The sequence below is a fragment of the Ochotona curzoniae genome, unplaced genomic scaffold, assembly GCF_017591425.1.
Source record: "Ochotona curzoniae isolate NIBS_2020 unplaced genomic scaffold, NIBS_Ocur_1.0 contig_2404, whole genome shotgun sequence".
Lineage (NCBI taxonomy): Eukaryota > Metazoa > Chordata > Mammalia > Lagomorpha > Ochotonidae > Ochotona > Ochotona curzoniae.
This window is the reverse complement of record NW_024465451.1, coordinates 7,521,628-7,534,524: the sequence shown is the minus strand read 5'-3', so window position 1 is coordinate 7,534,524 and position 12,897 is coordinate 7,521,628. Positions and strand designations below refer to the sequence as shown.

At 54.7% G+C, this 12,897-nt stretch overlaps 1 protein-coding gene across 2 annotated transcripts; it reads left to right on the top strand.

The window, feature by feature from the left end:
* The first annotated feature begins 13 nt into the window (after positions 1-13).
* On the top strand, positions 14-6,875 carry CUNH1orf109 (chromosome unknown C1orf109 homolog). 2 transcript variants are annotated; one of them, XM_040974235.1, is made up of 4 exons: positions 14-589; positions 2,734-2,913; positions 5,036-5,154; positions 5,301-6,875. In XM_040974235.1, exons 1-4 carry the CDS (start codon positions 315-317, stop codon positions 5,336-5,338), a joined length of 612 nt encoding a protein of 203 aa, XP_040830169.1. In that variant the 5' UTR covers positions 14-314; the 3' UTR covers positions 5,339-6,875. The 2 variants fall into 2 exon arrangements, with proteins under 2 accessions (XP_040830169.1, XP_040830168.1); XM_040974234.1 differs by having other exon boundaries at positions 5,032-5,154.
* Positions 6,876-12,897: the final 6,022 nt, after the last annotated feature.

Below are 12,897 nucleotides of genomic sequence, written 5' to 3'. Positions count from 1 at the left end.
CTGAGGAGCGGCCGTCCGGGCGTCGGTCGAAAGGCCGCGGTTTCTCGGTGCGCCATCCCGCCCTGCGGGTTGCTTGGCTCGCCCAGCTGGTGTAGGGAATGCACCAACCCCTAAGGAACGGAGCCACGAGTTCGAATCCGGAGGAGGGCTCCGAGGGGAACGAGGAATGCTCCGTTTGAAGTAGGCGACTCCCGCCGCGAGGCGAGGAGCGAGGTTCCTGCGCTGCGAGAGCGCCTTGCACGGGAGCTGCTGTCGGAAGGGACTCGGAAACCCTTGACTCGCTGCCGCCCCGTCGCCTCGGCTCCCCGGGGGAGATGGCTGCGGACCGGTCTCTGCTGGCCGTGCGGGAAGCGCTGAAGAAGTGCTTCCCGGCGGTGCGGGAGCAGCAGGGCTCGTGGCAGGACGCCGTGCGGGACTGCCAGCCCCTCCTGGCCTCGCTCAGCAACCTGGCCGAGCAGCTGCGGGCGGCGCAGAGCCTCCGCTTGGACCAGGTGCCTGCGCTGCGGGCCTTCCCGGACCTGCAGGAGCGGCTGCGGCGCAAGCAGCTGGAGGCCGGAGACGCCGTGCTGGAGCAGCTCGGGGACAGGCTGTAAGCGGCCGTGGGGACCGGGCAGCAGTCAGCCGGCCAGGGTCGGTCGGCTGGGTTGGAGGGTGGCCCTGTCCTCCCCCCGCGTTTCCGTCTGCTGCCCTGGGTGGACTCTGGGAAAGGCCCCTGGTTGCTGACATTTCCCTTGTCGAAAGACCTGGGGCAGCAGCGGTGGGCTTGGTACAAGTTACCAGCAGAAGGGACAAGGAGTAGAGACGGCTTATTGGGCTCCTGTAGTTTTCATTGGTAATATAAGGCAGCGAGGAACTAGGCTGTAGGTGGAGCGGGTGCCAGAACTAAGAGTTTTCTGTGTATTATCTCAGAGAATCGTTTTAAAGGATAGTAATTTGAGGGCCTGGTACAGTTTCTCAGTTGGCTGACCCTCCCCTGGCACATGCTGGAATCCCATGTGGGTGCTGGTTCAAGTCCCAGCTGCTCCACTTCCCATCCAGGTCCCTGTTTGTAACCTGGGAAGGCAGTAGAGGACGGCCCAAATCCTTGGGACCCTGCACCTGCTTGGGAGACCTGGAAGAAGCTCCAGGCTCCTGGCTTCAGATTGGCTGAGTTCCAGCCATTGTGGCTGTATGGGGAGTGAACCAGCAGATGGAAGATCTTCGTGTCTGTCTCCTTCGCTCTGTACATCTACTTTTCCAATACAAATAAATGCATTTTTAAGATAGTTATTTGAAAAGCAATTACATAGGGGCAGGAACAGATCGTCCATCCCCTGGTTCACCTTCCACATGGCCCCAGCAGCCTGGTTTGGGCCATCCCAGGCCCCCCTCCTGACCTCCCAGCCGTGTGCTGCAGTCCAAGGACTGGGGCTCTCCTGGGCTGCCTTCCCAGGCGCGTTAGCAGGGAGCTGGATCGGAGAAGCCAGGTCCGCTATGGGATGCCTGTGGTAGCCCAGCCCCCGGTGCTGCAGCTCTGGGCCCAGAGACCGTCTTAATGTTCCCTCACCCCATCGTGCAGAGGAGGGCACAAAACCCCCAGCAGGTGCCAAGCGTGGCTGACCAAGGAGCTGGAGCCTTCACCCCGGCTGGGGAGCCTCTGTGTCCAGTTGCAGTTGTCCAGGCTGGTTTGTGCCTGTGGTTAAACCTTCCATTTCAAGTTGCAAGGACCCTCCAAAAGCTGGTGGGGAATTGGAATTTACTAAGATGGAAAAATTGTTTTAGAAATCTAACGGCAGCCTCAGTTCTTGATTTTTTTTTTATTTAAAGATTTATTTTTATTATTTTTTCATTGGAAAGGCAGATATACAGAGAGGAGAGACAGAGAGGAAGATCTTCCGTCCAATGATTCACTCCCCAAGTGAGCGCAACGGGCCGATACTATGCCGATCCGAAGCCAGGAGCCTCTTCTGGGTCTCCCACGCGGGTGCAGGTTCCCAAAGCTTTGGGCCGTCCTCGACTGCTTTCCCGGGCCACAGGCAGGGAGCTGGAAGGGAAGCGGGGCTGCCGGGATTAGAACCGGCGCCCATATGGGATCCCGGGCGTGCAAGGCGAGGACCTTTAACCACTTGCGCCACCGCGCTGGGCCCCTTGATTTTTTTTTTTTTGAAGATTTATTTACTTATTATTGGAAAGTCAGATATACAGAGAGAAGGAGAGACAAAGAGGAAGATCTTCCATCCGATGATTCACTTCTCAAGTGGCTGCATTGGCTGGAGCTGAGCTGATCTGAAGCCAGGAGCCTTGAGCCTCTTCCAGGTCCCCCACATGGGTGCAGGGTCCCAAGGCTTTGGGCCATCTTCTACTGCTTTCCCAGGCTGCCAGCAGGGAGCTGGATGGGAAACAGGGCTTTGAGGATTAGAAACGGCACCCATATGGAATCTTGGCACATGCGAGGCAAGGACTTTAGCCAGGCCCCATGTTCTTGACTCTTGAGCACCCACCAGCTTTGTTGTCATTGGTCTTAGATCAGTGGCCTCACGGTGGGTTCTTGGCAGGAGACATTTGGCGGCTTCTAAGAGTGGTTACTGCTCGTTGTGACTAGGCCAGGGTGGCAGCATAGCTGCTGTTGCCCAGCGGGCTGCAGCCAGCATGCTGCCACACATCCTGCAGTGCCGCCACAGCAGGGATCAACAAGACCCTTGCCCAGCACCTGCTTCAGGGTGCAGGCACCTGATGTCAGACTCTCTCCCCCAGAGCTGCCCTGCTCAAGGTACGCGATGCGGTCAGCAGCCACGTGGAGCAAGTGTTTGAAGTGTACGGGCAACAAGCCAACACGCTGGACCTCGACGCTGTGCTGCAGCCCTCGGCGGCCAGCCCCTCGGTGGCTGACATGCTAGAATGGCTGCAGGACATTGACCGACATTTCCGAACCTCGTATCCTTGGTCTGGGTTTCACATGGTGTCCGCAGCTGCTCATGGGGACTTGACTGTGGATTCCTCCCAAGTCCCTTGGCACAGGGTGTCCTCAGTACCACACTCAGCAGGTGTTCCCTGCCCGGTCCTGTTCTCGGTGCTTGGAGACTGGTGTTAAAACAGATACGTATGAAAGGTCAGATGGCAGTGAGTGCTATGGAGTTGGGGTTGCAACTTTATTTTATTGATTTGTTTCTTGTGTTGTTTTGTGGCCTTGTTTTTTTTTTTTTCTGGGAGGGTGTTGTAACTTTAAATAAGGTGTTCAGGGCAGACTTCATGAGATAGTGCCTTTGGCACGAAGATCTTAAATGGGCGAGGGAGGGAACCGTGTGGTCGTCTGGGGTGTGCCAGGAACATCAAGTGCCAGGCTCTGCACTGAGAGCATGGGTGGACCCCTCAGAGCAGGCTGCAGGCTAGGAGGGGGCCTCACAGGCCATGGGGCTGCTGGGGAGGGGGCCAGACTCTGCAGGTAATGCATGTTTATTTATGTAATTTGAGAGAGGGATTTTCCATCTGCTGGGTTACTTCCCACATGCCCACACCAGCCAGAGCTGGGCTGGTCCAAACCAAGGAGCCCAGAATTCTGTGCAGGCATCCCACGCGTGTGAGGGCACCTGCCTCCTCCTGGGGTACGCATTGGCAGGAAGCCGGAGTCGGCTGGGGTGACCTGAGTGTTGCAGTAGAGATCACTTTCTCATGGCATCAGGCTGTGTTCTGGGGAAGGTCCTCGGGGGACCAGGGTGAAAGCTGGCAGCCCGGTGGGTTAAAGCTGTGGCCTTTTTCTCTGGATTCTTGCTTGACGTTCCAGCTCACCTTTCTGCTCTCCCGCGAATGACTCACAAGGCGCAACCTCGACTGTCGCCTCTGATCCTTCTGGCATTTCAGTTTCCTACAGATGCCTGTGAATGCAGGTTCCAAGTCGAGCTTGCCGATCTAACCTGGCCCTTCAGCCCTCTTCCTTAGTTGTGGCACCCACCCTGTCAGACCCCCTCCCCGCCCCCTGCTCCTTCCTGACTGTAGTAGTAGTGCTGATGGCAGCAGCCTGCGCAGGAGCCCCGGCCGGCCGTCAGAGCTCTCACCGGGTGCTGCTCAGCCCTGCAGTCCTGCTTCCTTGGTGCCTCTTTCCTTCTCTGTCCCCCAAGGTACCGGCCAGGTCCTTTCCTCTCACTTGGCGTCCTCCTCACATGCAACCTCTTGCATGCTTCCCTGCGTAAGGCAGCTTTCTCTTCGGGCTGCCTGCAGACCGGGACCTCAGTCCCATAGGTGAATCTTTGGGCAGTTTGATTCTGACCACATTACTGGGCTAGCAGAGGTGAAGCTCAGAATCCGGCCCTTGGCCCTCAGGGTTGTCCTCTGGCTGCACCAGCGTTTCCTGGCTCTCCCTTGGCCGGGCCAGCGGGCGGGGCGGTCTGCTTCCCCTCTGCCGTGCCTTGGCACCTGGACTGCCCGTGGTCCTCTCTGCTGCAGTGTGTGTCCTCCGACTTCCCGCTGCTTTCCAACTGCTCTGTGTGTCATTTTGACCCCTTCTCTTGTCCTTACCAGGGTGAGACCTGGCTTTCATTGCTTCCTTGAATCTGATGGCTAAGTTAGTAAAGATGTCACAGCTGGGGCTGGACATTGGCTCAATGGCTAATCCTCCCTACCTCCTAGCGTGGGCATCCCACATATGTACCGGTTTGTGTTCCAGCTGCTCCACTTCCCATCCAGCTCCCTGCTTGTGGCCTGCGAAAGCGGTCAAAGTCAGCCCAAAGCATTGGGATCCTGCACCCACATGGGAGACCCAAAAGAGGCTCCTGGCTTCAGATTGGCTCAGCTCTGGCTGTTGCAGCCATCTAGGGAGTGAACCTGGGAATGGAAGATGTTTCTGTCTGTCTTTTCTTCTCTGTAAATCTGACTTTCCAATGAAAATAAATAAATCTTTTAAAAAAGAAGAAAACTACTGCCATCACAGGTGAGTTCTGGCCGCCTGGGGGAGCGTGCCCTGGCTGTGCTTGTGCTGGGCTGCTCCCTCTGGCTCTGCGATGGTGTGCTTCCTCGTGGAGATGGTTCCTTTTCATTGTGAGCAGTCCTTAACTCGGGGAAGGTACCTGAAGAGGAAAGCCCTCCTCTCCTCCATCCGATGGGGAGACTTGGCGAGCATCCAGGCGCTGCCCAGGGCCTGGGACCGGATCTCAGAAGGCGAGCATCAAGACCTCGTTCAGGGTACCACATCTTGTTCATTCTGTCTGCACCCCTTTGTCCCTCTCCCCGCGGCTCACCTCTTAGGGAATCTGGCCAGATACCCTCATGGTGCCCGTACCTTCTCAGGAGAGGTGGTGGGCCCCAGTGTTTCTCTCTTCCTATTGCAGATACCCTGTTGAAAGTCGCCTTCTTCCTGGAAGAGTGAGGAAGCCTCGTGTCTCTGGAGGTTGAGGCACCATGCTCGGAGACTGATGGTTTCTCTGAAAATGCTGCACCCTGGCCTGACCCACCTGCGGTACCAGGGCCTGCATCTGAGGCCCGGGGTTGGGGAGTGCTGGTGTGGGTGCTGCTGCAGGCCTCCTCGAGGCTGAGTGCCTGGGCCATGCACTTCTGTTCCTGCAGCTCCAGGAAGAGCACAGGGGTGAGAGGAAGCAGGAAAGGCCCACGCAAAAACGTGGGATCTGGGTGTTCTTCCGGGGATGCAGATCATCAGGGAAGGAAAGATTGAGGACAAGAGCTCCAGCGGCCCTGGGCAGTTCTTGAAGCTCCAAGTCAGGGGAGAACAGGTCCTGGGTCCGTGTATTCCTGTCATTCGACCCAACTGCTTGGCAAAAGCCAAGAGTGGTTTTGATGATTTAAAAAAATAAAGGTCATCCTGCTGGAAAACATGTTCAAACCTGTTGCTTGAGCTCACAGCGACGGGGAGGCTGCCACCAGGGGGCGGTGGTACTGCACGAGTGGTGGTTCCTGCTGCTTTGTCCTTGGTGGTTGCTGGAACTGGCCCGGCTTGGGCCTGAGAGCAGTGCACCGTGTAGCAGCCCTGCGCCAAGTGGTCCAGGCAGCACTTCTGAGGCCCCTGCTGCCTTCTGCACAATGGTCATGATACTTCTAGGACTTTGAATTCCCGAGTGGCTGTAGAATCTTGATCATTAGACAAAAAGGGGCTTCAGAAACATAGAGGGGTTTTTTTCCCCCCAAAGTGAAGATAGCTTTTTACTGCTTATTGCAAAAGTGGAGTATGCTTTTTAAAAAATTGCAGACCCCAGTATATATCATCTCTTGGGTTTTATGTGCATTTTTCCAGATGTTCATGCTTTTCTATCTCCAAAGGTAAATATTCTAATTGTGAAGAACTGAAATATTACATGGGTATGTGCCACTGTCGGCCTGCCAGATAACTTGTTAATTTATGTAGTGTCTATCCTTCCAGGAATTTAAAAAGTTTTTATCTTTTATATAATCATTACCTTTGGGTACAGAGGCCTATGATGGACTCAAGATGAAAGAGAATGGAAAACCCTAGGGGAAGTTTACCGTGCAGTGAGGAAAAGAACTTCAGGGTACCCACAAACCCCTGCCTCCCGCTCTGTCCATCCGGGTGCAGTGGGTCTGGGATGTGTACCTGGACAGGGAGCCCAGTGATGCTGGGCCCAGACTCCTGGGCCATGGGGATCGAGATGTAATAAAGGGGTTCACGTTGTGCTGGGGGGGCACAGAGAATGGTAACTGGGAGCCTGGGAGGACCTTGTGACGGTGATGCCCAAGTTGTTCTTGAGGGGAGTTTTCCTCGGGATGAGGCTTAGAGCAGCACACTCCATGTGTATGGACAAGCTGAGCGAAAGCTGTGTTCTGGGGCCCATGGGAGCTGGCTGGGCAGGGCTCTGCAACATGTGCACCCGAGCGAAGGCCGTGTTCTGGGCCCATGGAAGCTGGCTGGGCAGAGCTCTGCATCGTGTGCATGGACAGGCCAAGTGAAGGCCGTGTTCTGGGCCTATGGAAGCTGGCTGGGCAGAGCTCTGTATCGTGTGCATGGACAGGCTGAGCGAAGGCCGTGTTCTGGGCCTATGGAAGCTGGCTGGGCAGAGCTCTGTATCGTGTGCATGGACAGGCTGAGCGAAGGCCGTGTTCTGGGCCTATGGAAGCTGGCTGGGCAGAGCTCTGCATCGTGTGCATGGACAGGCCAAGCGAAGGCCGTGTTCTGGGCCTATGGAAGCTGGCTGGGCAGAGCTCTGTATCGTGTGCATGGACAGGCTGAGCGAAGGCCGTGTTCTGGGCCTATGGAAGCTGGCTGGGCAGAGCTCTGCATCGTGTGCATGGACAGGCCAAGTGAAGGCCGTGTTCTGAGCCCATGGAAGCTGGCTGGGCAGGGCTCTACATTGTGTGCACAGAGAGGCCGAGCGAAGGCTGTGTTCTGGGGCCCGTGGAAGCTGGCTAGGCAGAGCTCTGCGTCCTGGCTCGTAGGTCTGTGTCTGCTTGTGCAGGAGGAAGAGCTTTGGAAACTCCCCTTTGAAGTAAGTGAGGACTGAACAGAAACAGGTTTATTGAGCTTGGTGATGACTGCGTTAAGAGGAATTGTTATTTTGTTCCCGCTTAGCTTTTCTTCTGCTATTAAAATGCCATCCTTTTTTAAAAATTCACTGTTTTGTTCTTTTTGAATTGAAAATAAATTTGATTTATATCTGAAAGTAAAGCATCCTTATTGTGTGAAATTTAAAGGGTTGAACAGTACATTGAGTGGAGTGTCTCCTTTGCCATTTAGCAGCCGGGACTTGGTGGTGGGGTGTACCCTGCAGCCCCCTGCCCTGCCTGTGAGCATGTGGCAGGCCCCCTTTCGGGGAGCCCCAGGGACCCCACCTCTCTGGTGTTTACACCCTTTCGTACGCCTCTCCCATTCCACATGGGCTGAACATGTCCATTTGCTTTGAAGGAAATCAAATCCTACAAAAATGGTGGTCTGCTACTTTGGAAAATAGGTTATAAGAAAAGGCTGCAGGGCCCGGCGCGGTGGCACTAGTGGTTAAGGTCCTCGCCTTGCACGCCCAGGATCCCATATGGGCGCCGGTTCTAATCCCGGCGGCCCCGCTTCCCATCCAGCTCCCTGCTTGTGGCCCGGGAAAGCAGTCGAGGACGGCCCAAAGCTTTGGGACCCTGCACCCGCATGGGAGACCCGGAAGAGGCTCCTGGCTTCGGATCGGCATAGTATCGGCCGTTGCGCTCACTTGGGGAGTGAGTCATTGGACAGAAGATCTTCCTCTCTGTCTCTCCTCTCTGTATATCTGCCTTTCCAATAAAAAAAATAATAAAAATAAATCTTAAAAAAAAAAGAAAAGGCTGCAGAGTCTGTCGGGTGCTGTCTCGCTTCTCAGGGATCCCCCACAGCAGAGCAGTCAGTGAGGCTGCAGCTGCCCCAGGGGAGGCCCACGGGAGAGACCCAGGCTTGCCAGCGATGCCGCGAATGGAGCGAGTGGGTTCCCAGGCTGATCCTTGCTCCCGCCTCCTTTACTGCAACCTCTTTAGGACCTGGGACAGCAGCAAGAGTGGAACTGTGCTGCCCCCCCCACCCCACCACCCGCTTAACCCGAGGTGATGAATGTGGGAGCCACTAGGTTAGGGAGTGGTTTGTTCTCACACTACATGCCGATATGCCAGTGACTCGTTTTTATGCAGACAGGAACACAGCACGCCATATACTGTATTGGATCTTGTATTTTCCACTTACCTTATTCTGCTGTTTTCTCTAAATAAACACTTAGAGCTTCCTTAGTTATTTTTAAAGATTCAAAGAAAAAGCTATGGATAGGGGGTAGAGAGAAAGGTGTTTGATCCTTGGGTCCACTCCCCACACAGCTGCAGTGGCCAGAGCTGGGCCAGGCCGAAGCTGGGGTGCTGGAGCTTCAGCCAGGTCTCCCACGTGGGCTCAGGGGCTCAGCAGTTGGCCACTTTGTGCTGTTCTCCCAGGCCGTCAACAGGGAGATGGAGTGAAGCAGCTGGGATATGAGTCAGCACCCATGTGGGATGCAGGTGTGCTAGGAGATTGCTTAACCTATGCCACAGCATAGGCTCCTTATTTTTTTGTATTTTAAGGCTTTAAAAGATTTGAAAGATGTATTTAAAGAGGGGAGAGAGAGATGTTCCATCCACCGGCTCACTCCCCACTCGGCTCCTCACTCAGCTGGAGCTGAGCTGATCCAAAGCCAGGGACCAGAAGTGTCTTCTGGGTCTTCCACGTGGGTGCAGGGTCCCAAGGCTTTGGGCCATCCTCAACTGCTTTCCCAGGCCACAAGCAGGGAGCTGGATGGGAAGTGGAGCAGCTGGGGCATGGACCAGCATCCCTATGGGATCCTGGCACTGGGAGGTCGGAGTCATGATGCAGCCCCTGGTTTTTAAGACAGTTTCCTTAACCAGCCCCTTGCGGGGTGGGGAGTGTGTTCAGGCTAGTTCCAGAGCCCCCAAGTCTACCAGGTCTACTGGTCGCTCTGTGAGATGCTTCCTCTCTCCTCCCCTGACAAGAATAAACTCTGCTGCTGTTTTTGCTGGAATGGTGTTCTGTTTGTCCTTGTATGCCTGATGGGTAAGAGCTGTTTCCTCTGCTTCCGAGGGCTAGGTCCAAACCCTGCCTCTGTGAGAGACACACAGTCAAGAGGAAATGAACATTGGTGCCCCTTTTCCTGCTCCATCCACTACCACAGAAAGGGTTGTCCCAAGGTGCGGGATGCCTGTTCCAGATCCTGCTGCCCAGGGGCAGGTTGAGAGCCAGGTGCCCTCCCAGGCTCGGGGAGAGCGGGGCTGTTTGAAATCCCCCCGTCCCCAGAAGGCCAGGAAAGGGCAGGAGCAGGGCAGGAGGGGAAGGAGCTCTGGGGGAAACAGAGTCCCCAGTACCTGGGGCAGGGGTGTCAGGCCAGCTCTCAATCTCCTTTGTGGATGCCGGGTGTTCTCACAGGACTGTGGCCTGGAGGCTTCTGGTGGATTTATAAACATGTAAGGGCCTGGAATCCACGGAAGATTTAGGAGTCGTCAAACTCACAGCTCTGCACTCTATATTCTTTCATCTCTCGTTTTGATTGTTTATTTTAAAAATATTTTTTCAAATATCTTTGTTGTTATTGAAACAATGGAGCAGAGTTAACCTCCATGAGACAAATGGCGAAACCAACATTTTTTTTTGAGTGCGCCCTTCTCAGCGGCATGGCTGGGGTTGGCACCGGCGTCTTCTTGGCGCTGGTAGAAGGCTTTTCGTCCACAGCACTGTGGGCAGCAAGGACTCACCTGACTTCTCAGCTGACACAAGAGCCAGGATTTTGGAATACCCAGCCGTGTATGGGACACAGCTCTTCCAGAGCCAAGCCACCCCCTCCATCTTGGCAGTGGCCACTCCAAGCCTCTCGCGGGGTGGCTGCACCCTGGCCAGCCACTCTGTTTTTAGCCGTGTAATAGTCAAGTGGCTGGAGTGAAGCCTGGGTTGTCTGAGAAAAGAGCCCTCCTGTAGGAACAACAGGGCTACCCCTTCCAGGCATTCTCTGCACCTGCGTCGTGTCTGTAAGGCTCCTTCTGGGTTCCATGGTTCTGATACGGACACCTGCTTGGTTAGGCATGCGAGTTCCCAGCCCCAGGGATATGGATGCAGCCATGTGGAAGGAGCTAGGCAGCTTGCCTTCGTTTTAAGTTTAGTTTTATCTTATTTATTTATTTATTTATTTATTTAAGGGCAGATCACAAAGAGGAGAAATAGAGAAGAGATCTTATATCTGCTGGTTTACTCCCCAAATGGCCGCAATGGCCCAGAGCTGAGCTGATCCCAAGCCAGAAGCCAAGAGCTTCTTCTGGGTCTCCCACTGAGTACAGGGACCCAAGGCTTTAGGCCATCCTCGACTGCTTTCCCAGGCCACAGGCAGGGAGCTGGATGGGAAGTGGAGCTGCCGGGATTAGAACCAGTGCCCATATGGGATCCTGGTGTTTGCAAGGCAGAGTATTGCCTACTGAGTCATTGCGCCAGGCCCAGAAGTTTGCTTTTTTAATTAATTAATTTATTTATTTATTTATCTTTTATTGGAAAGGCAGATATACAGAGAGGAGGAGAGACAGAGAGGAAGATCTTCTGTCCGACGGTTTATTCTCCAAGCGGCCGCAAAGGCTGGAGCTGAGCCAATCCAAAGCCAGGAGCCAGGAGCTCTTTCGGGTCTCCCATGCGGGTGCAGGGTCCCAAGGCTTTGGACTGTTCTTGACTGCTTTCCTGGACCACAAGCAGAGAGCCAGATGGGAAGCAGGGCCAGTGGGATTAGAACTGGCGACCATATGGGATCCTGGCGCGTGCAAGGCGAGGACTTTAGCCACTATGCTGTCACGCTGCGCCCAAAAGTTTGCTTTCTTAACAAGCATTACTTTTGCTCCAGGGTCATTCTTTATAACACGACCTTAATCCTGAGAATCAGTGGCAGCCAGCACAGGGAGGTGATGGTGGAGTAGAATGGAGGAGAGTGGAGTAGCCACAAAGACTGCCCCTTGGGGGACAACCAGGTCTTTATCACTTCACTGCATCTGCTTCTCCCTCATTCCCAACACTGGTTCTAACTTCTGCCAGGAATGTCCTTGTCTCTGTCCCAGTGGGGCAGTTGTAGCTTAGGTTTACGGGGCCTCAGAGTGCCATATCCACATTCATGCCACCAGGGACCGATTCTTCTTAGGGCTTTCAGGGGAGGCAAGAAAGGGAGAGCTTTGCTGCTGGGGGCCTGCCGAGGAGCTCCGCGAGGCCCGTTTGCCATCCTGCGGGCTGGGATGTACCCCCGACAATCCCGCCCCTCTCTTCCCGATTCAGACCTGGGGCTTGCCTCTTCACTTGCACAGAGCGCCCAGACTAATAAATCGCCTGCTCAATTGCGGTCCCCACCGCGCGTTTATAAGCAACAGCTGACTTTTATCAGCTTTTATCAGCTGGTTTTGTTCTTTCATATAAGCAGAGTTTTATGAGGGTCTCCTGAGCTGGCTCGTAATGTGAGGAGACGTCTTCACAGCCGTGCCATAAATCGCCGGCACCTGCCGGGTGGGGGTGCCATTCTCCAGGCACGTTTTGTCCAGCTGGCGGCTCTGTCCCCTGGCCCAGTTTGCATTTCTGCACTTGTCTCTTTAAACGTGGATTTGTTTTCACATCTTTTCTGCGGCCTCTTTAAAAGTAAACGGAAACATGAGGGATAGAGAAAGGAGCTAGAAAGTTACGTCTGTGCTAAAAATTACCCCTGGCTTAAGCTGCTTGGAGAGCTGGTTTTGATCCATTGCCGAGACCTCAGCCTTCCCAGCCGCATGTGCCTCAGGGCGGGGGACGGAAGGACAGCGCCAGCCACCCCTTAGGATGACTTTGATTCTTTTCTGGGCCATCGCCCTTTGCAGTTGCCCAAGGCCCCAGCCCCTGGTTGTCCGTTCTAGAGGGCTCTTCTCCAGATGGTGCCAAGCAGGACATCTCCTAGCATGGAGAGATGAAATGCAACTGTGTCCCACCTCCTGCAATTCAGGCCAGCCCCTTGGGGTCCAAGAGAGTGCCAGGGGGCAGAGGAAGAAGGGGACCTGGGCTGGCAAAACACGCCATCAGTCGAGGAGAACGGGAGTGTGGCCCCAGTCCATGTCTCTAGCTTATCCACTTTATGGGTTTTCTTTTTTAAAGATTTATTCATTTTTATTGGAAAGGCAGATATAAAGAGGAGATACCGAGAGAGAGATTCTCCATCCACTGGTTCACTCTCAAGCACCCGCAACGGCTGGTGCTGAGCCATTCCAAAGCCAGGAGCCAGAAGCTTCTTCCAGGTCTCCCATGCAGGTGCAGGGTCCCAAGGATTGGGTCATCCTCGACTGCTTTCCCAGGCTACAGGTAGGGAGCTGGATGGGAAGTGGAACAGTCAGGATTAGAACCGGTACCCAAATGATCCTGGTGTGTGCAAGGGGAGGACTTTAGCCACTAGGTTACAGTGCCAGGCCCCTACGGGTTTGCTTGATTCA